This window comes from Bos taurus, chromosome 8, assembly GCF_002263795.3.
Source record: "Bos taurus isolate L1 Dominette 01449 registration number 42190680 breed Hereford chromosome 8, ARS-UCD2.0, whole genome shotgun sequence".
NCBI lineage: Eukaryota > Metazoa > Chordata > Mammalia > Artiodactyla > Bovidae > Bos > Bos taurus.
In genome coordinates this window covers 76,198,382-76,222,452 of record NC_037335.1, presented here as the reverse complement: position 1 = coordinate 76,222,452, position 24,071 = coordinate 76,198,382, and the positions used below count along the sequence as shown (strand labels likewise).

Sequence of the window (24,071 nt, the reverse complement as noted above, 5' to 3'; positions counted from 1 at the left end):
GCTGTGTTCCACAGAAATGGCATACACAGCCAGTGAGTCACTGCACAGACACAGTCTCTGAAAACCTCAGCACACACTGCCAACAGAGCTCCTTTGACCGTGGGATGACACCTGTTTGTTAGTCTGTCCCAGTCTCCTAGTCTGTCTGGAATAACACATCTAGGCTGATTGAAGACTTTCCGTAACTTACCTCTACTAAGCATGTCTCGCCTGGCTCTCCACGGCTCATTGCTCTGCTTTCACTCCAGCTGTTTTCTTGGCCTTGATGACTCCTTTCCACTTTCCTAAATTTTGCAAAGCTCAGAGAAAGTCTTCCCTTCTCCCCAGTGCCCTGCCATAGTCCTCCAGCCACATTCACCTCCTCCTGACCTTGACTCCTCTTGCACAGGTAGTGTTTATCCCATTATGTCAATTAGGGTTTTTTTAAAAAATATGCTTTAACAGCTTTATGGAAGTGTAATGGGCAGGCAATAAACTGTATATACTCAAGGAGTAGAATATGATGAGATTTATGTATATACTGAGGAACCACCATCACAGTCAAGGTAATGGTTACATTCACATACTGCTGGTTTCCATGCCCCTGTGTCATGCCTCCCTCTCGGCCCCTCCTTGTCAGAACCATTTGGTGTCTTCTCCAGTGAAGCATCTGTCAGAGTCTTTTGTGCATTTTTAAAACTCCGTTTGGTTGTCTTCTTTTTTCTTTTTTTATTTTCGCCATGCACAGGGCAAAATGTGTGGGTTCTTAAATCCCCAACCAGGGATCAAATCTGTGCCCCTCGCAGTGGAAGCATGAAGTGCCAACCACTGGGAACCAGGGAAGTCCCTGGTTGTTTTCTTATTATTGAGTTTTAGGAGTTGTTTATATATTCTTATCTGTAAATATTTCCTCCCAGACTGTGACTTATCTTTGCATTCTCCTAACAGTGTCTCTAAAAATGTAGACATTTTTTGTTTTTTTTTTTTTTAGTCCAGTTTGTCAGCTTTTTCTTTCATGTATCCTGCTTTTGATATTTAAGAAATCTTTGCCTACCCCAAGGTTGCAATGATTTTTCTCCCATGTTTCTTCTATGAGTTTTATTGTTTTAGGTTTCACATTTAGGATCCATTTCGCAAGGTATGGATCAAAGTTCATATTTTTTTGCATGTGCATATCTAATTGTTTCAGCCCATTTGTTGAAAATACTATCTGTTCTCAGTTGAACTGCCTTTGCACTTTGTCCAAAATCATTTTTATCTGTGTTTGGTTTATTTCTGGGCTTTCCATTCTGTTCCATGGGGTCGCAAAGAATTGGACACGACTCGGCGACTGAACAGCAATGGCAACAATGCTGGTATTGCATTGTCTTGATGACTGTTGCTTCATAAATAAGTCTTGAAATCAAATAAAATTAATTCTTCAGGTTTGTTCTTTTTCAAAGTTTCTATTTTAGGTCTTCAATTTCCATAGAATCAGGTTGTTGTTTGTTGTTTAGTCACTAAGTTGTGTCCAACTCTTTGCGACCCCACGGACCATAGCCTTCCAGGCTCCTCTGTCAATGGAATTCTCCAAGCAAGAATACTGGAGCAGGTTGACATTTCCTTCTCTAAGACTCAGGTTGTCAGTTTCTTAAAAAAAAAACAAAAAAACTCTGCTGGGGTTCGGCTGGACTTCATTGCATCTATAGATCAATTGGAGGAGAATTGGCATCTTAATAACAATGAATGATCCACAAACTTGATATATTCTTTGTTTATTTAGGTCTTATTACACTCAGTTTTACATTATAAACTTAAAACTTTATTTGAATACAGAACACAGGATATAAAATTCCACAATATGTTAAGAGAAAAAGAAAATTAAGAGCTATTTAGGCTCATGAGAGCTACAGCCCCTGACCTCCAGGGGTGCCCTTTTGCCATTCTCTGCACCAGGAGCAATACATAAGAGAAGTACTAGCCTGTGAGCAGCACTTTGCTTGGAAATTTGCAGTTGGTGTGATTTGTATTTAGATAAGGTATAGTAGTAGTGTTAGTCACTCAGCTGTATCCAGCTCTTTGTGACCCCCATGGACTGTAGCCCACCAGGCTCCTCTGTCCATGGGATTCTCCAGGCAAGAATACTGGAGTGGGTAGCCATGCCCTCCTCCAGAGGATCTTCCCAACCCAGGGATCAAACCCGGGTCTCCTGCATTGCATGTGGATTATTTACCATCTGAGCCACCAGGGAAGCCCAGGGAGACTCTTGGAAAAACAGTGAACACCCCAGGTCTTCCTGAGTCCTGATAACATGATGGGACTCGGGCAAGTGATGGGGCCCTTGGCTGAGCCAGAGCTTTTCATTAAACATAGCAGTATTTAATTAGCTACTTAATCAATGTGCTACAGCCCTCTATCACAATCAAGTAGTGGCCTTAGAGGTGTCACCCCAGGTAATGTGTGTATATAGGTTGTAGGATTCCGCAGTTCCTTCACTCTTGTAGGTTTCCATTCTGGAAGTGCTGGGCATCTTAAGTTTGGTTACTTCCCTTTTGCCTTCTCACCATCTCTGTGTAGAAGATTTGGGATCAGCCTTCAGTTCAGTTCAGTTCAGTTGCTCAGTCATGTCTGACTCTTTGCGACCCCATGGACTGCAGCACACCAGGCCTCCCTGTCCATCACCAACTCCCTGAGTTTATTCAAACTCATGTCCATTGAGTCAGTGATGCCATCCAACCATCTCATCCTCTGTTGTCCCCTTCTCCTCCAGCCTTCAATCTTTCCCAGCATCAGGGTCTTTTCCAATGAGTCTGCTCTTTGCATCAGGTAGCCACCATATTGGCGTTTCAGCTTCAACATCAGTCCTTCCAATGAACATTCAGGACTGATTTCCTTTAGGATGGACTGGTTGGATCTCCTTGCTGTCCAAGGGACTCTCAAGAGTCTTCTCCAACACCACAGTTCAAAAGCATCAATTCTTTGGCGCTCAGCTTTCTTTATAGTCCAACTCTCTTGGTTAGACACAAAATGTTTCTCACCTCTAGTATTTTGAAGAGCCTATTTAAATCAACAAGTTGGTTTTGTTGTGTGTTTTTTTTTTTTTCCAGGAAAAACGCAAAGCTGAGGAAGCCCTCAGTGACCTCAGGCGTCAGTATGAAACAGAAGTGGGAGACCTGCAGGTGACGATAAAGAAACTCAAGAAGGTAGATATAGGGCAGCTCGACTGAGGGATAACTTCATTATCTCCGTGTGTCTAAATTTTTAGCAACTAAAAACATAGGGAATCATATTGAAGCTGTGGATGGATCAGATATCAGAATCAAATTGGACTCCTTGGCAAGAATTTTTTTAAAGGCCTCAATTTCTTTTTCTAAGGGCAGCATATCTTTTGCATAGATCTAATGGATATTTCTGATCCCTTGAACAGTTGTCCATCAAACCTCAGTTTTCTTTCCATGTCTTTACCAAGTGCCCTCGAGTCCCATGTGTCTGGTGGACTGTCTTCTCATGACAGCAGCAACAGTCTTTCCTGGTCATGTAGTCCTTCACCCAGCTTACTACAGGTTACATGTATTCACTGGATATTTATTAAATGAAATGAATATTTCTCTTCTCTGTAGCAAGTTCCAGATCTAGAGGACCCCTGATCAGAGCACAGGGTGGGAGAGAATCTGTTGAAGTGAAAGCAAAGGTGTGATTGGTTTTGGCCTTTGTTCTATTTGTTTTCTAAAGATTAGGGTCCATTTTACTGTGTGGTTTGCTGGTAGGTGTTTAACAACAGGCTCTGGAGGAGTTCCCCTGTGGTCCAGTGGTTAGGACTCTGAGCTTCCCTTGCAGGGGTCGTGGGTTAAATCCCTGATGGGGGTAAGATCCCACATGCCACACCTGGCACAGCCTAAAAAAAAAAAGCAGGTTCTGGAAAGGGGAGGAAAGAAGGAGGATTTCTGATATTTGCCAATTTCCATAGTATAAATATTTCCACCATTACCAATTTCAAGCTGCCAAGTTGACATCACTGAATGCAGTTTGGGAAGAGATGCTTAAAATAAATAGGCTGTCACCTGCTGATATACATTGTCTCCAGCACAGTATTGGATTCACTTCCTGCATGTGGATTGTCTCTATAACTAATAGAAATATCTTAGCTAAAATGAAAATAGGTACTTAAAAAATAATTGTCCCTGCAAGTGGCACTGTGAATGTGGGCACATCACTTTGCTTCTCTGATCGGTCATACGATAACCTTTAATGCTCCTTTCAGTGCTCATACTGAATGAGATTAAGTGACAACTGTATTTTGTGGGTTATTGTAATTTAAACCTCTGACATATTAAGATTTCTCCCCAGCATTCTTCTTGGAAAAGTATTATCAATGTCAACCTTGTATGTGATTTCCAGAGGTCATTAGACCATAATACAATGCTTGTATTACAGAATTTGAATGGACCAATCCTTTGCTTTATGCTAGAGTCATAGATTCTCCTAGTCCCTGTCCTTACTTATTTCCATGTCATCCCAAATCATTATACTAAGATTATGTTTGCAAGAGGAGACACAGAGGGACTTCACTGGTGGTCCAGTGGTTAAGAATCTGTCTGCCATTGCAGGGGACACACGTTCAGTCCCTGGTCAGGGAACTAAGATCCCACATGCCATGGGGCAACTAAGCATGCAGGCTGCAGCTGCTGAGCCCAAGCACTCTGGAGCCTACCCACCACAACAAAGATCCCACATGCACAGCTAAGACCTGACGCAGCCAAAAATAAATAAATAAATATTTTAATAAAAAAAGAGGAGACACAAGAATTTCTTGCCCTCATACAACATAATGATGAAGACCAAAAAGGCACTGAACAGTAAGAGTCAGGAGTGATGAGACCTGAGTCTTTATCGAGGCTGTGCCAATTCCTTCCTGTAACACCTGGGACAATTGGCTTCATGATTCTGATGGTTAGCTTCTCATCTGTAAAATGGGATTAATAATAAACTGTCCTGTCTAACCACAATAACTGACATTTTATTGACTGTGTAGCTTATTAACCCTCTTCTTCATTATTTAAGAAAATCGAATTCTCAAACTTTGTCTGAGGAAAGTATAAGTTTCCCACTTTTACAGCTGAGGACATTGAGTTCCAGGTTTAATAGCTTGTTCAAAGCCTAACCGCAACTGCCAGTGGAGAAGTAGCCCAGACACCTGCATCTACCACCAGTGAGCAGGGCACTGGGCAGGGAGATGTGGGCTGTATCATCAGTGCTTAAAGTAAGGACTAGGCCTGAATGCCTGAGGGCAATCTGAGGAAGCTAACGTGAGGTAAGCAACCCGAACTGTGGGATCACCAGAGAGAGAAAAAAAAAAAAGAACTTTCGCGCAAAAGCTCTAATGTTCACCTGGCCCATTCACAAAAAAATGGATTGAACGAATACCAAAGGAGAGCTAGGTGGCTGCACACAAGCCCCTTCACTCCATCCTCCCAGAGGCAGGCATGTGACAGCCAGAGCCAGAAGGCAAGGGGCTGCTACAGTCTCGGCCCCAGAGACAGCATCTTCCACCAAACTGTGAGCATGCTTCCAGTTGCTAACCATGTCTTCATGGGATCCTGGATGGTTGACATCTGCCAGGAGGGTTGCAGCCTGAGATCAGCTCCCCAGAGGAGACACATGGCACAGCTGAGATGGTGCTCTCATAAAGCACCCTGAGTGGCTGGGACCAGGGAGGTGATTAAGATGCATGGTCCCCCAGGACAGTGTGCTCGCCAAGCACCTGGTCACCTGAATTGCTCAGAGCTGGGAAGGGTGCAAAATGCACACCAATCCATGTCTATGCCCTTGCAGAGTACACAAGAACCTGACAGACTTAGACCTGGGAAATGTATGAAATGTAGGGCCCACTTCAGACAGTGCCCTTGCAGACCACCCTGGAGCCTGAGCAGTATAGACCCGGGAAGCACATGCTGCCTTGAGCTGTGGCAGACCCAGGCAGAACACTCTCTGACATAAATCACAGCAGGGTCCTCTAGTCCATACACTGCAAGCACTCCCCACACACACACCAGCAATATTTGTTTGCAGTGTCCCTCCCTCCCCACAACACAACTGAACAAGTGAGCCTAAATAAGTGACCCCTTTTACCCCCTTGTGTCAGGGCAGAAATTGGACACTGAAGAGACTTGCAAACAGAGGAAGGCAAAATAAACAAACAAGAGGGAACTGCTCCAGAAGTGACAGGTGCAACAGATTAAACCCTGTAGTTAACATTGACTATGCATTGGAGGGGGCCTATAGACCTTGAGAACAAATAAAGGCTGGAACAAGGAACTATCTTAAACTGAACTGACCCCACACTCCCCATAATAGATTAAGGGAACAATTCCATTCACCATTGCAATGAAAAGAATAAAATACTTAGGAATATATCTACCTAAAGAAACAAAAGACCTATATATATAAAACTATAAAACACGGGTGAAATCAAAGAGGACACAAATAGATGGAGAACGTACCATGTTCATGGATTGAAAGAATCAATATAGTGAAAATGAGTATATTACCCAAAGCAATCTATATATTCAATGCAATCCCTATCAAGCTACCAATGGTATTTTTCACAGAACTAGAACAAATAATTTCACAATTTGTATTTAAACACAAAAAAACCTTGAATAGCAAAAGCAATCTTAAAAAGAAGAATGGCACTGGAGGAATCAACCTGCCTGACTTCAAAGTTACTACAAAGCTACAGTCATCAAGATAGTATGGTACTGGCACAAAGACAGAAATACAGATCAATGGAACAAAATAGAAAGCCCAGAGATAAATCCACAAACCTATGGACACCTTTGTTTTTGACAAAAGAGGCAAGAATATACAATGGAGAAAAGACAATCTCTTTAACAAGTGGTGCTGGTAAAACTGGTTAACCACTTGTAAAAGAATGAAACTAGAACACTTCCTAATACCATACACAAAAATAAACTAAAAATGGATTAAAGATCTAAATGTAAGACCAGAAACTATAAAACTCCTAGAGGAAAACAGGCAGAACACTCTCTGACATAAATCACAGCAGGATCCTCTAGGACCCACCTCCCAGAGTATTGGAAATAAAAGCAAAAATAAACAAATGGGACCTAATTAAACTTAAAAGCTTTTGCACAACAAAGGAAACTATAAGCAAGGTGAAAAGACAGCCTTCAGAATGGGAGAAAATAATAGCAAATGAAACAACTGACAGAGAATTAATCTCAAAAATATACAAGCAGCTCATGCAGCTCAATACAAGAAAAATAAACAACCCAATCAAAAAAATGGGCCAAAGAACTAAACAGACATTTCTCCAAAGAAGACATACAGATGGCTAACAAACACATGAAAAGATGCTCAACATCACTCATTATCATAGAAATGCAAATCAAAACCACAATGAGGTACCATCTCACGCTAATCAGAATGGCTGCTATCAAAAAGTCTACAAGCAATAAATGCTGGAGAGGGTGTGGAGAAAAGGGAACCCTGTTACACTGTTGGTGGGAATGCAAACTAGTACAGCCACTATGGAGAACAGTGTGAAGATTCCTTAAAAAATGAAATAGAACTGCCATATGACCCAGCAATCCCACTGCTGGGCATACACACCAAAGATACCAGAGTTGAAAGAGACACGTGTACCCCAATGTTCATCACAGCACTGTTTACAATAGCTAGGACATGGAAGCAACCTAGATGTCCATCGGCAGATAAATGGATAAAACAGTTGTGGTACATATACACAATGAAATATTACTCAGCTATTAAAAAAACGCGTTTGAGTCATTTCTAATGAGGTGGATGAAACTGGAGCCTCTTATACAGAGTAAAGTAAGTCAGAAAGAAAAACACCAATACAGTATATTATCGCATATATATGGAATTTAGAAAGATGGTAACGATGACCTTATATGCGAGACAGCAAAAAAAGAGACATAGATATAAAGAACAGAGTTTTAGACTCTGGGAGAAGGCGAGTGTGTGATGATTTGAGAAAATAGCATTGAAACACGTATATTACCATATGTGAAATAGATGACCAGTCCAAGTTCGATGCATGAAACAGGGCACTCAAAGCCGGTGCACTGGGACAACCCAGAGGGATGGGATGGGGAGGGAGGTGGGAGGGGGGTTTGTAACAGGGGGACACATGTACACCCATGGCTGATTCATGTCAATGTATGGCAAAAACTACCACAATATTATAAAGTAATTAGCCTCCAATTAAAATAAATAAATTTTTTAAAAGTACGACTTGGAAAAAATAAATAAACCTGCATTTCAAAGATTTTAATTATTTAAAGCAAAATTTCAAATTCTTATGGATTACATCTAATTTAATGATTTATGTGGTTGTATAATGTTCAAAATTGAAGACGTTTAGAATTCCCAGATCTGAATGTGAATATATTCCTAAACTTAGTGGAACCAACTAAAAGTGAATTTGTAAATGTTCAACTTTTACTTGCTCTTTCAGCTAGAAGAACAATCAAAACACATAAGTCAGAAACAAGATGTGGCTGCATTAAAGAAACAAATTTATGATTTATCAATGGTAAGAATTACCTTTTCATTCTCAGTAATGTATTTCCTGTTAGACTACTGTTTCTTAAATAAAATCATGCTATGATTTCAGTGTTCCAGGAATAAAAACTTAAAGAGAAATTAATACTACAGTTAGAGAGTCTTTGAAATACCTCTGACTAAAGGTGTTACATTTTTGGCAGACTTTTCTCTCAGTCTGTTACCTAATACCTATTGTAAATGCTTTTATTTTTCACTCAGAGCAATGATTATGTGACCTTTAAACATTTATTAGTTAACCCCTGCATTCATATAACATCAACTCAGATCTGTTTCCCTAGCTTTGTAAGATGAGGTCTTATTGCCCTATCCTTCCTCTTGCTGTCCCTTTCCATCTTCTGCTGACAATATCTCTAGTATTTCTGTTCCCAGAACTGATAATATCTATATCTGTTTCATCATCATTATTTTCTTTAGTTTCTAGGTTGACTCAAACACTGAAAGCCAATAATGAATATTTCCTTTATTATGAATCTAAATATTCTCCCCTGTAGAGCCAAGAAGTGAGCATGAATGAGCTAGAATTGCATTTATTTCTCTCCACTTATTATCCCTGTGTCACTCAAAAAGAGAAGGTCCCCCAGCTTTGTGGTTAGGATCCATTTATGCACTACCAGTTCCAGATTTTGCTACCTCTTAGTTGGTTTTATGCTTGAATCATGACTTTAAAGAGTTGCTTACTTCTCTTGGATTCTCTTGGTGGGGTTTTTGGTTACTTATAAAAAGAAACTCTGCCATCTCCATATCCCTGATACCTTGCAACTTCTATCTATTCTTTGCAGTACATGGAATTTGTTTTTTCATCTCCTGAAAATATTGGAGAAGTTTTGGAGTCCAGGAGATTTCAATTCTTATTGGATTGATTGCTTTTTAAATTTGCTACTCAAATGTCACCTTGGAATTTCTGACCATTTCAGGTAGCCAATGTATGATTCCTGTGCAGCTAGGAAAATAGATCTGTTTACTTCAGGGCCTCTCTTCTGAAAGACAGTCTGCTTGGAGCTCTCTATGTGAAGCTGGCTGTCAAACGTGGAACCCCAGGTACCATATGCATGAGGCATGGATATGTACAAAGAGAAGGCGTAGCTTTCCTTTGGGGAATCATTCAGTTATTTTTAAATAACTTGTTGCCTTTGGAATCAGCTCTGGCTTTCTGCTCTTCTTTCCTAGAGTAAGAGCAGGTATGGGCTTGAGAGGCAGCATGACTTAATACACAATTTTAATCTCTGTTTTCAGCCCTCTTTCTCACTCTCTGGGCTTCTGCCTGACCAGTTGTCTCTGCTCTGCTCTACAGCAGAACCTTCAACACCCATCATCTGGACCTCATTTTCCCCTTCTTTCTTCCCTTTGTCAGCGCATTGCCATCCAGTTTCCTTTTTCCAGTAATGTTTTTAGATCACTTGGCTGTTGACTGGCCCCTCTTCCATTCTTTTATTCGTTTATTTCCTTTGGTATTTCATGTTAATAGGGTCTCAAAAGGGAAATAAGACTAGTTCATGTGCCCAGTCTACCATATTTAACCAGAAACTTCCAGTGATTTTTTTTTTGTTCTTTCTCTTTTGTTTTTAAGAAAAATATAGAAATTTCCTAACCACACAGGCTTATTTTTAAGTATAAAAGTTAATAATATTAGGTAATAGGATGTATTATGAAAAGTAGCCCATCTACCTGGTAATAGATACTGTCAATTCCACACACTATCAGTAATTCCACAGCTCTCATTAAGTAAAGCAGATGTTTAAATGTTTGGTCTCCATTGTTTTACCAATTACATGTTAAAGAATCATCATGATAAACTCTTACTGTTGTAGTTTGGCACCAAATGGCCAAGTATTTAAAAAAGAAGAACAACAACAACAACAACTTTGAGGATTTAATTTTGACATTTTAAAACTTTATTAAAATTTAAAATTACCTTGAATTGATAATTAGTTCTTTGAACACCAAGGTTTGAAGACAGTGGAGGGGTGAGAGTGACATGTGGGAAAGTTAAACTGTACTTGACTTCATGTCTCCCTGTGGAAGAAACTCTGAGTCTAATGACCTGCACTGTTCCTTTCCTCTAGGAAAATCAGAAAGTTAAGAAAGATCTTTTAGAAGCACAGACAAACATAGCCTTTCTTCAGAGTGAATTAGATTCTTTGAAAAGTGATTATGCTGATCAGAGTCTGAATTCTGAAAGGTATGAAACTTCACATTTTACTTTGTAGTTTGAATGGAATGTTTATTTAGGTAACATCCATGTGAATGAAGCTTAGCTATGTAGTAATAAGGAGTTATTTATTAAGTTTGCTAATATTTTCTTTGCTTTCTAAAGATTTTATGTTTAGTGTCAGATCTAGTGATTCTTATGTTTTTAATTTTTTAAAAAACAAACTGATTCATTAGTTTAATTATTGACTGCTCAGAACAGTGGAGGGCTTAGAAATGCTTGAATTAAATGGGAGCAGAAGAATATACCTAAAGTATCAAGAGGCAGTGCTAACTGAGGTGCTTTGAAGGTAGAAACTCCAGCCCTGCAACATAGGCAAGTCATTTTATTTTTACTATGCTTTAGTTTTGCAATATGGTGTTAATAATATAGGATCTAACACACACATAATAATATAGGATCTAGTACACACAAAGGCATGTAATTATACATAGGGAAGATACACATAGATATTTATATAGGAGTATTGTAAATATGAAAATGCATCTATATGCATGACTATATGCATGTATCCCCTAGTACATGTACACTTGAGAAAAATACCTTGTGTTTTGTTTGTTGTTTCACCAACCTTATTCAGAATTAAGATCCTGTAATGGAAAGCTTCCCCAGGTGGCTCAGTGGTAAAAAAAATCCACCCGCCAATGCAGGAGATCTGAGTTCGGTCCCTGAGTCAGGAAGATCCCCCGAAGTAAGAAATGGCAACCCACTTCAGTATTCTTGCCTGGGAAATTCCATAGATAAGAGGAGCCTGGTGAGCTACAGTCTATGAGGATGCAAGGATCAGACATGACTGAGCATGCCCACGCACAGTGAAAAGCAGTCATACATTTATTAAGTGTTTACTATATACACCCTGAGCTAGATAAGGAGTTATGAGTGTGGAGTACATTTTAAAAAAAGAAAAGATGTGGCCTCTGCTCTTGAGAACTTCAAATTTAGTTGGGAAACTTAAAACCTAAAAGGTTACGGAGTTAAACAGTATAAGAACTCAACAATGTCAGAAACAATACCACCAGCAGTGTCACACGTTGCGTTTATTGCCGTGAGATGGTAGACAAAGTGTTCTTTTAGTTCAGAAAGGTGGAGACTTTATTAAAGAAGAGACACTTGAGTTAGCTTGTCAACAAGTAACACAGGTCCCACTGACAACTGCCTGACACTGTCTTTAGTACTTCATTAGCATTAACTCAGTCACAGTTTCCTATGCAATAGGACCTTTCCTTATCCTCATTTTACAGATGGAAAAAGAATCTCAGAGACATTCCATGTGTGGCAAAACCCAAAGCAGAGGCAAGGACATAAGGAGGGACATGACTAGTTTGGGCAACAGTGGTCAGGCCAGTGGACAGAAAAAGATATTTTGAATGGAAAGGCAAAAGTTTAAAAAATTTTAAAAGTTTTAAAACTAGTTTAAGGCTGTAATGTAAGGTCCCAGAATTTTTGGCTAAGGAACTTAAATTCCTAGAGACAATTGGGACACTTATAGCTTTATCAAGAGTGCAAATGGGCAAGTTAGTTATTAGGGACAAAATTTGACAGCCTGGGGGTCTGGGGAAGATAGTGATGGGGGTTGTCTGCTTAGAAATGGGGCTGGGGTGGGATAGGGGCTGGAGGGAAGTGGCTGATGTTCTGAATGGACATTTTAAGGAGAAGGCCAGGACTGCTTCATAATAAAGCAACAGAGGACTTGCTGAGCATGAGTTTATAGTGAACAGAGAAAGCCTAGTTCTGTGGATCCCTCTGTGGCTTAGGGTGGGGAGGGGAGGGCCAGCAGGACTGGGAGCACAGAGATGAGAAAGGAGTATTAATATAGCTGGGATTGGGCCAGCAGGACTGGGAGCACAGAGATGAGAAAGGAGTATTAATATAGCTGGGATTGGGCCAGCAGGACTGGGAGCACAGAGATGAGAAAGGAGTATTAATATAGCTGGGATTGGGGTTGCGTACGGAGAAGGCGATGGCACCCCACTCCAGTACTCTTGCCTGGAAAATCCTGTGGACGGAGGAGCCCAGTAGGCTGTAGTCCATGGGGTCGCTCAGAGTCGGACAGGACTGAGCTACTTCACTTTCACTTTTCACCTTCATGCATTGGAGAAGGAAATGGCAACCCACTCCAGTGTTCTTGCCTGGAGAATCCCAGGGACAGGGGAGCCTGATGGGCTGCCATCTATGGGGTCGCACAGAGTTGGACACTATTGAAGCGACTTAGCAGCAGCAGCAGCAGGGGTTGTGTAAGGCTTGATGGTACCGCACTCCAGTACTCTTACCTGGAAAATCCCATGGATGGAGGAACCTCGTGGGCTACAGTCCATGGGGTCACGAAGAGTTGGACACGACTAAGAGACTTCACTTTCACTTTTCACTTTCATGCACTGGAGAAGGAAATGGCAACCCACTCCAGTGTTTGCCTGGAGAATCCCAGGGATAGAGGAGCCTGGTAGGCTGCCATCTCTGGGGTCGCACAGAGTTGAACACGACTGAAGCAACTTAGCAGCAATAGCAGTAAGGCTTGGAATGAGCAGAGAAGAGTCAGAGGTGAGAGAGTGAGTTGGGTTGAATGGGTAATGTGAGCGCCTGTGGAGAACAGGCTTAGTAGAAGACCAGGGTTTCAGTCCCGGTAAGGAACAGAGCCAGAGCAGTGGGCTGGGGTGGAGGAGCTGTGGATGCTGCAAAGGGGAATGGAGGAAGCAGAGCCTTGCAGGAGGAAGCAGAGGTGTGGGTATGCTTGTGGCTCACAGGGGAGAAGAGGCTGCTAGTGGGCTGAGGGAATCTGAGCAGGAGCATGGAGAGATAGAAACCATGGTCAAGGACACAGGACTTTGGAAGAGGTGGAAAGGAGTCTGGGAGAGTAGGTACAGGTAAGGCAGGACTGAACACCTAATGCTCATTCAAACATAAAATGTAATTTTACAGGGATCTGGAAATAATCCGAGAATACACAGAAGATCGAAATAGTCTTGAGAGGCAAATTGAAATACTCCAGTAAGTTCTCATATTTCTCATCACACTTAGATTTAACTTACATTTTGTTAGTAAAACATGTGCCACATATAACACGAGTTGCCATATATCAGAGGCTGGGTTCGGAGAGCCACACATGTTCCTTCTTGATATGGTGACTTTAGCACATCAGTTTAGCTTTCTGATGCTGCTCATCCTACATAAACTCCTCCAATCCAGGAACAAGATTAGAATTCTCTAGAAGTCCTCTTAAATCAGGTTGGTATGTCCAGCGCATCTTTATAATAGATTTATTATACTGGAAAGAACAACAGCCCTGACCTCATCAGCTTTCTGTGCAGCTTGGCACACTGAGAGGCCTCAGGCATCCCTCATAGTGCTTGTCACATCAACCAGTCTTACACGATCATTCTCGCTCAGTCTGTTGTGCCTGGTTAGCAGTATGCTTTTCTTCTTTTTTTTAAATCTCTTGGAAATATTGCACCTGCTCTGTCAACTCTGCAACTAAGCTGCAGAATCCATTCTCTGAGGACCTCACTGACAAAACCTCCCTCTTCCCTGACGCCCTTTCTCTCTTTTCTCCCAGGCAATATTTTCTTCTGGTTTTACTTCCCTCAGGTAATGTCAGGTCAGGCTTGATGATTTTTTTCACCATTACAAATGCTTATTAAGCCTCACCTGTGGCACTGATAGAGTTGATATGTTATAAAAATCCTGTTAATTCATTTATTCAGCAGGTTTTCATTTAGCACCTTTTATGGTTCAGGTATACCAGGAGCTGACACTCAGAGAGGCACTCAGCCTCTCTCCTTATGGGCTAGTCTAGGGGAAGAAGATGGAACCTGATCAGTACTTCTAAATATAACGTGCCAAAGGAGAGAGGGGGGCCAAGGGGAGCCATGCATCTTATAAGGGCATTCTCCTATCCAGGAAGGTCCAGAAAGTGTTTCTGGAGGAAGAAACAATTGAATTGAGTTCTGAAGGATGAATAAACCTGAAGCAGGGAAAGAGTAGCTGGTCTCTAAGGCAGAGACTATTTGATTTTAGAGGTTGCTGAGGCTCTGGCTGTTTAAATGGCTTCTGTAAGATATATGGAAAGTAAGTGCCTGAGTTGGGGTTTGAATCCTGAGTCAATATTGGAGCTTTTTTTAAATTAATTTATTTTTTAATTGAAGGATAATTGCTTTACAGAATTTTGTTGTTTTCTGTCTAACCTCAACATAAATCAGCCATAAGGTACACATATGTCCCTTTCCTCTTGAACCTCCCTCCCACCTCCCTCCCTATCCCTCCCCTCTAGGTTGCTACAGAACCCTGTTTGAGTTCCCTGAGACATATAGCAAATTCCCATTGGCTATCTGTTTTACATATGGTAATGTAAGTTTCCATGTTACTCTCTCCATACATCTCACCCTCTCCTGCCCTCCCCCCATGTCCATAAGTCTGTTCTCTATGTCTTTCTCCATTGCTGCCCTGTAGATAAATTATCCAGTACCATCTTTCTAGATTCGACATATATGCGTTAGTATATGATATTAACTTTCTGACTTACTTCACACTGTATAATAGGCTCTAGGTTTATCCACCTCATTAGAACTGTTCAAATGTGTTCTTTTTTATGGCTGAGAAATATTCCATTGTGTATATGTACCAAAATTTCTTTATCCATTCATCTGCTGATGGACATCTAGGTTGCTTCCATGTTCTAGCTATTGTAAATAGTGCTACAGTGAACAATGGGATACATGTGTCTTTTTCAGTTTTGGTTTCCTCAGGGTATATGCCTAGGAGTGGGCTTGCTGGGTCTTATGGTGGTTTTATTCCTAGTTTTTTAAAGAAATCACCAAACTGTCTTTCATAGTGGCTTTATCAATTTACATTCCCACCAACAGTGCAAGAGGGTTCCCTTTTTTCCACACCCTCTTCAGCATTTGTTGTTTGTAGACTTTTTGATGATGGCCATTCTGACCAGTGTGAGGTGATATCTCATTGTAGTTTTGATTTGCATTTCCCCTAAAATGAGCAGTATTGAGCATCTTTTCACGTGTTTGTTAGCCATCTGTATGTCTTCTTTGGAGAAATGTCTGTTTAGATCTTTTTCCCACTTTTTGATTGGGTTGTTTGTTTTTCTGGTATTGAGTTGTATGAGCTGCTTATATATTTTGGAAATTAATCCTTTGTCAGTTGTTTCCTTTGGGAGAAAATGAGCATTTTCTCTGAGGGTTGTCTTTTCACCTTATTTATAGTTTCCTTTGTTGTGCAAAAGCTTTTAAGTTTAATTAGGTCCCGCTTACTTACTTTTGTTTTATTTCCATTATTCTAGGAAGTGGGTCATAGAGGATCTTGCTTTGATTTATGTCATCAAGTGCTCTACCTATGTTTTCCTCTAAGAGTTTTATAGTTTCTGGTCTTACATTAGGTCTTTAATCCATTTCAAGTTTCTCTTTGTGTATGGTGTAAGGAGGTGTTCTAATTTCATTTTTTTGCATATAGCTGTAACATTGGAGCTTTTAACTGGTTTACTTGTGGCCTGGCAGTATAGCACCAGGCCACAAGTAGGAGGAACCAGGAGAAAGAAGTGTGACAGAACACACCAGATGTATCCCCCAGCATGGAGGGGAGAGAGAGTAAGTGGGGCAAGCTGGCTTCAGGCCTTTAGGGCACAGAAAGGCCTGCACCAAACCTGTCTTAACAGTGGAGCTCCCTGAAGGAGAAGCAGTTTCCACAGCATGACTGACTCACTCCTAAAATGCCTGGAGACCTTTGAAGAGAGTTAACACATTGTTAAATTGCACTTCTAGTAATGAATTAACATCTCAGTTTAGAAGATTTGAAGGGAAGTGGTAGAAAGTTACAAGAGGTAATAGGTCCATGTTCTGAACATCACAGCCTGAAAAGAAAGTGGTGACATTGATCCCACTAATACTTTTCTTATCTGCTTCTTTATTGTATGTATTTACTCTGCAGAACAGCTAACAGGAAACTGCATGACAGTAACGACGGCCTAAGGAGTGCCCTTGAAAACAGCTGCAGCAAGCTCAGCAGAGCCTTGGTAGGCCACAGAATTTTACAACGCAATTTCTTCTTTCTTGTGGTAGAGTATTTTGATCAAAAAATCGTGTCTTAGAACTTATAAGAAAGAGAAAACAATTTCCTATAATAAAAGGAGGCAACATTTTCCCAAATTAAAAAATATGCCACTCCTCTGAATAATGTGTAGATGTTTGCCAACTCTTTGTTCAATGTTCCAGAAAACCAGAGAAAGATATAAAAGATGTGGCCTGGATCCTGGAAAAGTTTGTAGTATGGTAAGGACTTAAGGGGGCTTCCCAGGCAGGAGACAAAAGAGACATGGGTTCCATCACTGGGTCAGGAAGATTCCGTGGAGGAGGAAATGGCAACCCACTCCAGTATTCTTGCCTAGAGAATCCCATAGACAGAGAAGCCTGGTGGGCTACAGTCCATGGGGCTGCAAAGAGTTGGACACGACTGAAGCAACTTTGCACGCACGCAAGGAATTAAGATGTGCACAGATACCACTAATATAAAAAGTAAGATGTCTCATGGAGGTACAAATAACTATTTCCCTGTAGAGAGAAGAGGGAGAGTGCTTCTGGCCAAGGAGTTTATTTAGACTCTTTGGTTGTTCTTTGTGGTTATGAGATCACCAGAGTGGAAACCTTGGGCTTTTAAACCCTCCTACAGAAACAGACTAAGGCCCATTTAGAATTTTGAGGACCTTTTCCCAACCAGAAAGCCAGAAAGCCTCTTCCCTGACTTTTGGAGGTCAGCTTCAAGGTTGGGGTTCCAGTGCCACAGCTTTGGGTGTGGATGAGTCAGTCACTAAGTCAAATGATGATTTGAGAAGAGACTAATCCAAAGCTGGTACTGCAAGGTCCTGGCAAATCTGGGAGCCAGGATGCCCCTTGAGGGCTTATATGGCATGGTTTGGACTTCAGATGAAGAGAGAGAGTCCTTTGGGCATTTGTTGCACTTTTTCCCTTGATATCTGTGCTTACATTTTCTCATATAGGATACCAAACTCTCAACTACATTAGTAAATTAGTGTACTACAGGTTTTTAAAATGTATAGAAAATGTTTAAATGGAATGACAAAATATTACTTCTGTATTTTATGTATTACAGCGCATAAATAATATCTCACCAGGGAATACAGTTTCTAGAAGCAGTCCTAAATTTAATCTTCATTCTCCTCAACCTCTGGGCTATGACAGGTATGTTAACACCTTTTTAACTTTTTGTTTGAATTCTGGATCAAAGTTAAAAGGAAAGTACATTTCCTTAGAGGTAAATTAAAAGCATACATTTGGGGCACTAATTTTTATTTTCTACTCTCTGTGAATTTCTGAAACATGAAACACATAAAGATTAAAGTGTTTTAGAATGTTTCAGAGAGGCCAAAGTGATTTCTTTAAGATGTTATCATGACTTGGTTTTATGTATGCTCACCCTTACTTCATCCCTATTATGTCTTATTTCTTAGAAGTGCCCTTTGTAAGAGGTGTTTCAGGAAAGCCAGTGGAACTACGATATGGGATGTTGTGGTGTATGATGTTAAGATTCTTGGAACAATCTGTAAATGTTTAGCGGCTCAGTATATATTATGCAAGCTATGTTCAAGGAAAGGGAAACTTTCAAAACAAATAGAAATGTAGAGAGTAGATGTTTATGAGTTAATGTACAAAAGGAGTCACAGAGGCTTTCCAGAAGTGAGAATTTAGCTCTGTTTTTAATCAAATGAAGTGAAATATTGGCCCTGCTATTACTTGAGATCTAGCAATGAAAACTAAAAGGTTATATTTGTGTATACATGTGTGTACATATATAATAAATATCCTACATACAAATGAGTTCCATTCCAAGAGCACATTCACAAGTCTAGTTTGTTCATAAGTCTAACAAAGTTTGCCTAGGTACCCAACTAATACAACCTGCTCTATAATACTGTATTGTAATAGGTTTATAATATTTTCACATAAATAATACATAAAAAGTAAACTCAAAAAATAAAGCGAACATTTTTAATCTTACAGTCCAGTACCTTGGAAAGTACAGTAGTAAGTACAGCAGCTGGCATACAGGGGCTGGCTGTGAGTGAACAGGTAAGAAGAGTTACTGAATGGAGATAGGAGAGGAGGTGGGAGATGGTAGAGCTGAAGGATTGTCAGCAATAGGAGATGGAGGGCAATTTCACTCATGCCTTACGTTGATGAATGCATGTTCACATCTTTGAAAGTTCACAACTTGAAGGTTCCTATGTAGGAGATTTACCACACGTGTCCAGTGTTGCTACTTAGAAGGCTCATTTTGTAGTGTATCAAGTTTGATGGTAGAAGTGAGTGCATAAACTGTAGATCTCTGGCCCTCCACTTCTGATGCCACTTTCATATTTTATGTTCCTTCCCTTTTCATTTGAGAACTTTTGGGCTAAAGAATAATGCACCTAATATCTTGGCAACAGCAAAATGGCCAGATAGCTTTTCCAGAAGGTCTATTTTCAAAGGTTATTGGTGATCACTTTTAATAAAATTTTATCCAAATATCAGAATTTTTTCACTGATTTGTGAAGTAAAACAATTTAATGGTATCTCTAGGCATCTGGCTTTTCTGTTTTTGAGAAGTAGATACTACTTTTTAAAATATATGGGTGTGATGCTATTTTTCTTTACTGACGCTTAAGGTCAGTTCTAAGCAAATAAGGGAAAAGCTAGATTACTGAAAATTATTTCAGAAATTTCACCATGATTCATTTTTGAAAATAGTGGGCACCATGAATAAGGCTGGTAGTACTAAACAAAGAGCTCCTTAGCAATATGACTAAGGGACAAAGTCATCATATCCCATTGCCTCCAAGTGACAGGAATATAGCACTTCTGTGCTCATAACCTGGAACAGTCACTAGAGGGCCACCATGATCCAGACTGATGTTCCTTTAGGGGGGAGTTACAGTTTGATATAGGAAGTTAATATTTTATTTTCTTTTTGATGCTAATGTAAAACTTATTAGTCATCAGATCACAAGAGAAAAGAAAAGAAGAAGAAAGGGAAAAAATACCTACAAAACAAGACCAAATTAATGTTTAAATGACAATAAGATTGTTTTTGTTTGTTTGTTTAGTTAGTCCCAGCTCTTTTGCAACCCCATGCTCTGTAGCCTGCCAGGCTCCATCATCCATGGGATTTCTGAGGCAAGAATACTGGAATGGCATGCCATTTCCTTCTCCAGGGGATCTTTCTGACTCAGGAATCGAACCCGTGTCTCCTGCTTGGCAGGAGGATTCTTCACATTGATAATTACTTTATTGACCAGAGACATATTTATATGTCTTTTGTTACCCAAACATTACTGACAAGAGACATTTCGACGTTCACTTACATAACAAATCCCCAGCCATAGACATTAGTTTCTGCTAAAATCACCCCATCAACAATGTAAATGGACTAAATACTTCAACCAAAAGACATAGAGTGACTGGATATAAAAACAAGACCCATATATGTGTAGCCTACAAGAGACTCCCTTCAGATCTAGAGACACACACAGATTGAATGTGAAGGGATGGGAAAAGGATTTCCATACATATGAAAATCCAAAGAAAGCTGGAATAGCAATACTTATATGAGACAAAATAGACTTTAAAATAAAGACTGTTATAAGATGAAACAGAGAAGGCAATGGCACCCCACTCCAGTACTCTTGCCTGGAAAATCCAAGGACGGAGGAGCCTGGTGGGCTGCAGTCCATGGGGTCGCTAAGAGTTGGACACGACTGAGCGACTTCACTTTCACTTTCCACTTTCATGCATTGGAGAAGGAAATGGCAACCTACTCCAGTGTTCTTGCCTGGAGAATCCCAGGGATGGGGGAGCCTGGTGGGCTGCCGTCTATGGGGTCACACAGAGTCGGACACGACTGAAGTGACTTAGCATAGCATAAGATGAAAAAGGATACTACTAATGATCAAGGAATGAATCCCTTGGATTCAGTTCATTCAAGGGATGAATTCTTGGATTCAAGAAGATATAACAATTGTAAGTATATCTAAACCCAACATCAGTTCAGTTCAGTTCAGTCGCTCAGTCGTGTCCGACTCTTTGCAACCCCATGAATCGCAGCACGCCAGGCCTCCCTGTCCATCACCAATTCCCGGAGTTCACCCAGACTCATGTCCATCGAGTCAGTGATGCCATCCAGCCATCTCATCCTCTGTCGTCCCCTTCTCCTCCTGCCCCCAATCCCTCCCAGCATCAGAGTCTTTTCCAATGAGTCAATTCTTCGCATGAGGTGGCCAACGTACTGGAGTTTCAGCTTTAGCATCCTTCCTTCCAAAGAAATCCCAGGGCTGATCTCCTTCAGAATGGACTGGTTGGATCTCCTTGCAGTCCAAGGGACTCTCAAGAGTCTTCTCCAACACCACAGTTCAAAAGCATCAATTCTTCAGCGCTCAACCTTCTTCACACTCCAACTCTCACATCTGTACATGACCACTGGAAAAACCATAGCCTTGACTAGATGGACCTTTGTTGGCAAAGTAACGTCTCTGCTTTTCAATATGCTATCTAGGTTGGTCATAACTTTCCTTCTAAGGAGTAAGCATCTTTTAATTTCATGGCTGCAGTCACCATCTGCAGTGATTTTGGAGCCCAAAAAAATAAAGTCTGACACTGTTTCCACTGTTTCCCCATCTATTTCCCATGAAGTGATGGGACTGGATGCCATGATTTTCGTTTTCTGAATGTTGAGCTTTAAGCCAACTTTTTCACTCTCCACTTTCACTTTCATCAAGAGGCTTTTTAGTTCCTCTTCACTTTCTGCCATAACCCAACATAGAAGCACCTAAGTATATAAGCAAATATTAATGGACAAAAAAGGAAAAATCAACAGTAACCCAATAGTAGTGGGGGAGACTTTAACTCGAATCAATGAACAGATCATTCAGATAGAAAATCAATAGGGAAACATAGGCCTTAAATGACACATTAGACCAGATGGACTTAATTGATATAGAGAGAACATTCCATCCAAAATTAGCAGAATACACATTCTTTCAAGTGTACATGGCACATTTGCCAGGATAGACTACATGATGGGCCACAAAAACAAGCCTCAGTAAATTTAAGAAAACTGAAATCATATCAAACATCTTTCTAACCACAACACAATGAGATGAAATCAACTACAAGAAAAAACTGTAAAGAAACACAAACACATGGGAGACTAAGCAATATGCTATGAAAGAACCAGTGGATCACTGAGAAAGTCAAAGAGGACATTAAAAAATACCAAGAGGTCAATGAAAACTAAAAAATAATGATCCAAACCTATGGGACACAGCTAAAGCAGTTCTACGAGGAAAGTTTATACAATATAAGCTTACCTCAGGAAACAAAAATCACAAATAAACAACCTACCCTTACACCTAAAGCAATGAGAAAGAACAGACAAAACCCAAAGTTAGTAGAAGGAAAGAAATCATAAAGATCAGAAATAAATAAAATAGAAACTAAAAGATATAGAAAAGATCAATGATACTAAAAGCTGATTCTTTGAAAAGATAAAATTGATAAACCTTTAGCCAGATTCATCAAAAAAAAAAAAGAGAGAGGGTCCAAATCAATAAAGTCAGAAATGAAAAAAGAAAAGTTACAGCCAACACCACAGAAATACAAAGGATTATAAGAGACTACTACAAACAACTATATGCCAATAATGTGAACAACCTAAAAGAAATGGACAAATTCTTAGAAAGGTACAGTCTCCCAAGAATGAACTAGGGAGAAATAGAAAATATGAACAGAACAATTACCAGTAATGAAATTGAATTAGTAATCTTAAAACTCCCAACAAACAAAAGTCCAGGACCAGATAGCTTCAGAGGTGAATTCTGCCAAACATTTAGAGAAGAGTTAGCAATTATCTTTCTAAAATTAGTCCAAAAAATTGCAGAGGAGGGAATACTTCCAAACTGATCCTCTGAGACCCCCATCACCCTGATACCAAGACCAGACAAAGGTATCACTAAAAAAGAAAATTATAGGCCAATATCACTGATACATGTAGATGCAAAAAAATCTTCAACAAAATATTAGCAAACCAAATCCAACAATACATCATGATCATACATGATTATACATCATGATCAAGTAGAATTTGTCCTAGGGATGCAAGGATTTTTCTGTTTCAATGTGATATACCACATTAACAAGTTGAAGAATGAAAACGATATGATCATCTCAATAGATGAAGAAAAAGCCTTTGACAAAATTCAGCATCCATTTATGATTTGAAAAACTTTCCAAAAAGTGGGCATAGAGGAAACATACCTCAAAATAATAAAGGCCATATATGATGGACCCACAGCTAATACTATACTCAACATGAAAAACTGAAAGCATTCCTCTAAAATCGGGAACAAAGCAAGGATGCCCACTCTTGCCACTTTTATTCAGCATGATTTTGGGAGTCCTATCCATAACACTCAGAGAATAGAAAGAAACAAACGGAATTCAAATTGAAAAGGAAGAAGTGAAATTCACTGTTTGCAGATGACATGAAACTATACATAGAAAATCCTGAAGATGCTACCGGAAAACTGTTAGGTTCATCAATGAATTTGGTAAAGTTCCAGGATACAAAATTAATTTGTATAATAATTTAATTAATGTAATTTTTATATTGCAAATTTATAATATAATAATATATACAAATTTGTATATTTGTCATTTATATATTAATTTTATATCAATTTAACAGAAACCTGTTGCATTTTTATACACTAACACCAAACTATCAGAAATTGAGATATTTTCATTACCATCTCATCAAAAAGAATAAGAATACCTAGAAATAAACCTACATAAGGAAGTAAAAGACTTGTCTAGGAAAACTATAATACAGGGATCCCCAACCCCAGTCTCTAGCCTGTTAGGAACCAGGCTGCACAAAAGGAGGTGAGTGGCAGGGGAGCAAGTGAAGCTTCATCTGTATTTATAGCCACTCCCCATCGCTCACATTACTGCCTGAGCTCTGCCTCCTGTCAGGTCAGCAGCGGCATTAGATTCTCATAGGAGTGTGAACCCTAACCCTAAAGTCAAGGCAAAAATATCCTGAGGTTGCCACAAAATAGAAATAAAGTGCACAATAAATGTAATGTGCTTGAATCATCCTTAAACCATATCTCCCACCCTGGTCCATGGGAAAATTGCCTTCCAATGAAACCAGTCCCTGGTACCAAAAGACTGGGGACTACTGCTATAAGACACCAATGAAGGAAATTGAGGATGACACAAATAGGTGGAAACATATACTG

General features: G+C 39.9%; 1 protein-coding gene across 2 annotated transcripts in view; it reads left to right on the top strand.

The window, feature by feature from the left end:
- RASEF (RAS and EF-hand domain containing) overlaps nt 1-24,071 on the top strand; it is a 95,109-nt gene that overhangs the window by 45,888 nt on the left and 25,150 nt on the right. The window contains 6 exon segments of one of the 2 annotated variants that reach the window (NM_001105362.1): nt 3,066-3,161; nt 8,459-8,536; nt 10,632-10,747; nt 13,694-13,762; nt 16,709-16,793; nt 17,888-17,976. In NM_001105362.1, coding sequence (NP_001098832.1) covers nt 3,066-3,161; nt 8,459-8,536; nt 10,632-10,747; nt 13,694-13,762; nt 16,709-16,793; nt 17,888-17,976 — 533 coding nt within the window. 2 annotated transcript variants of the gene reach the window in all.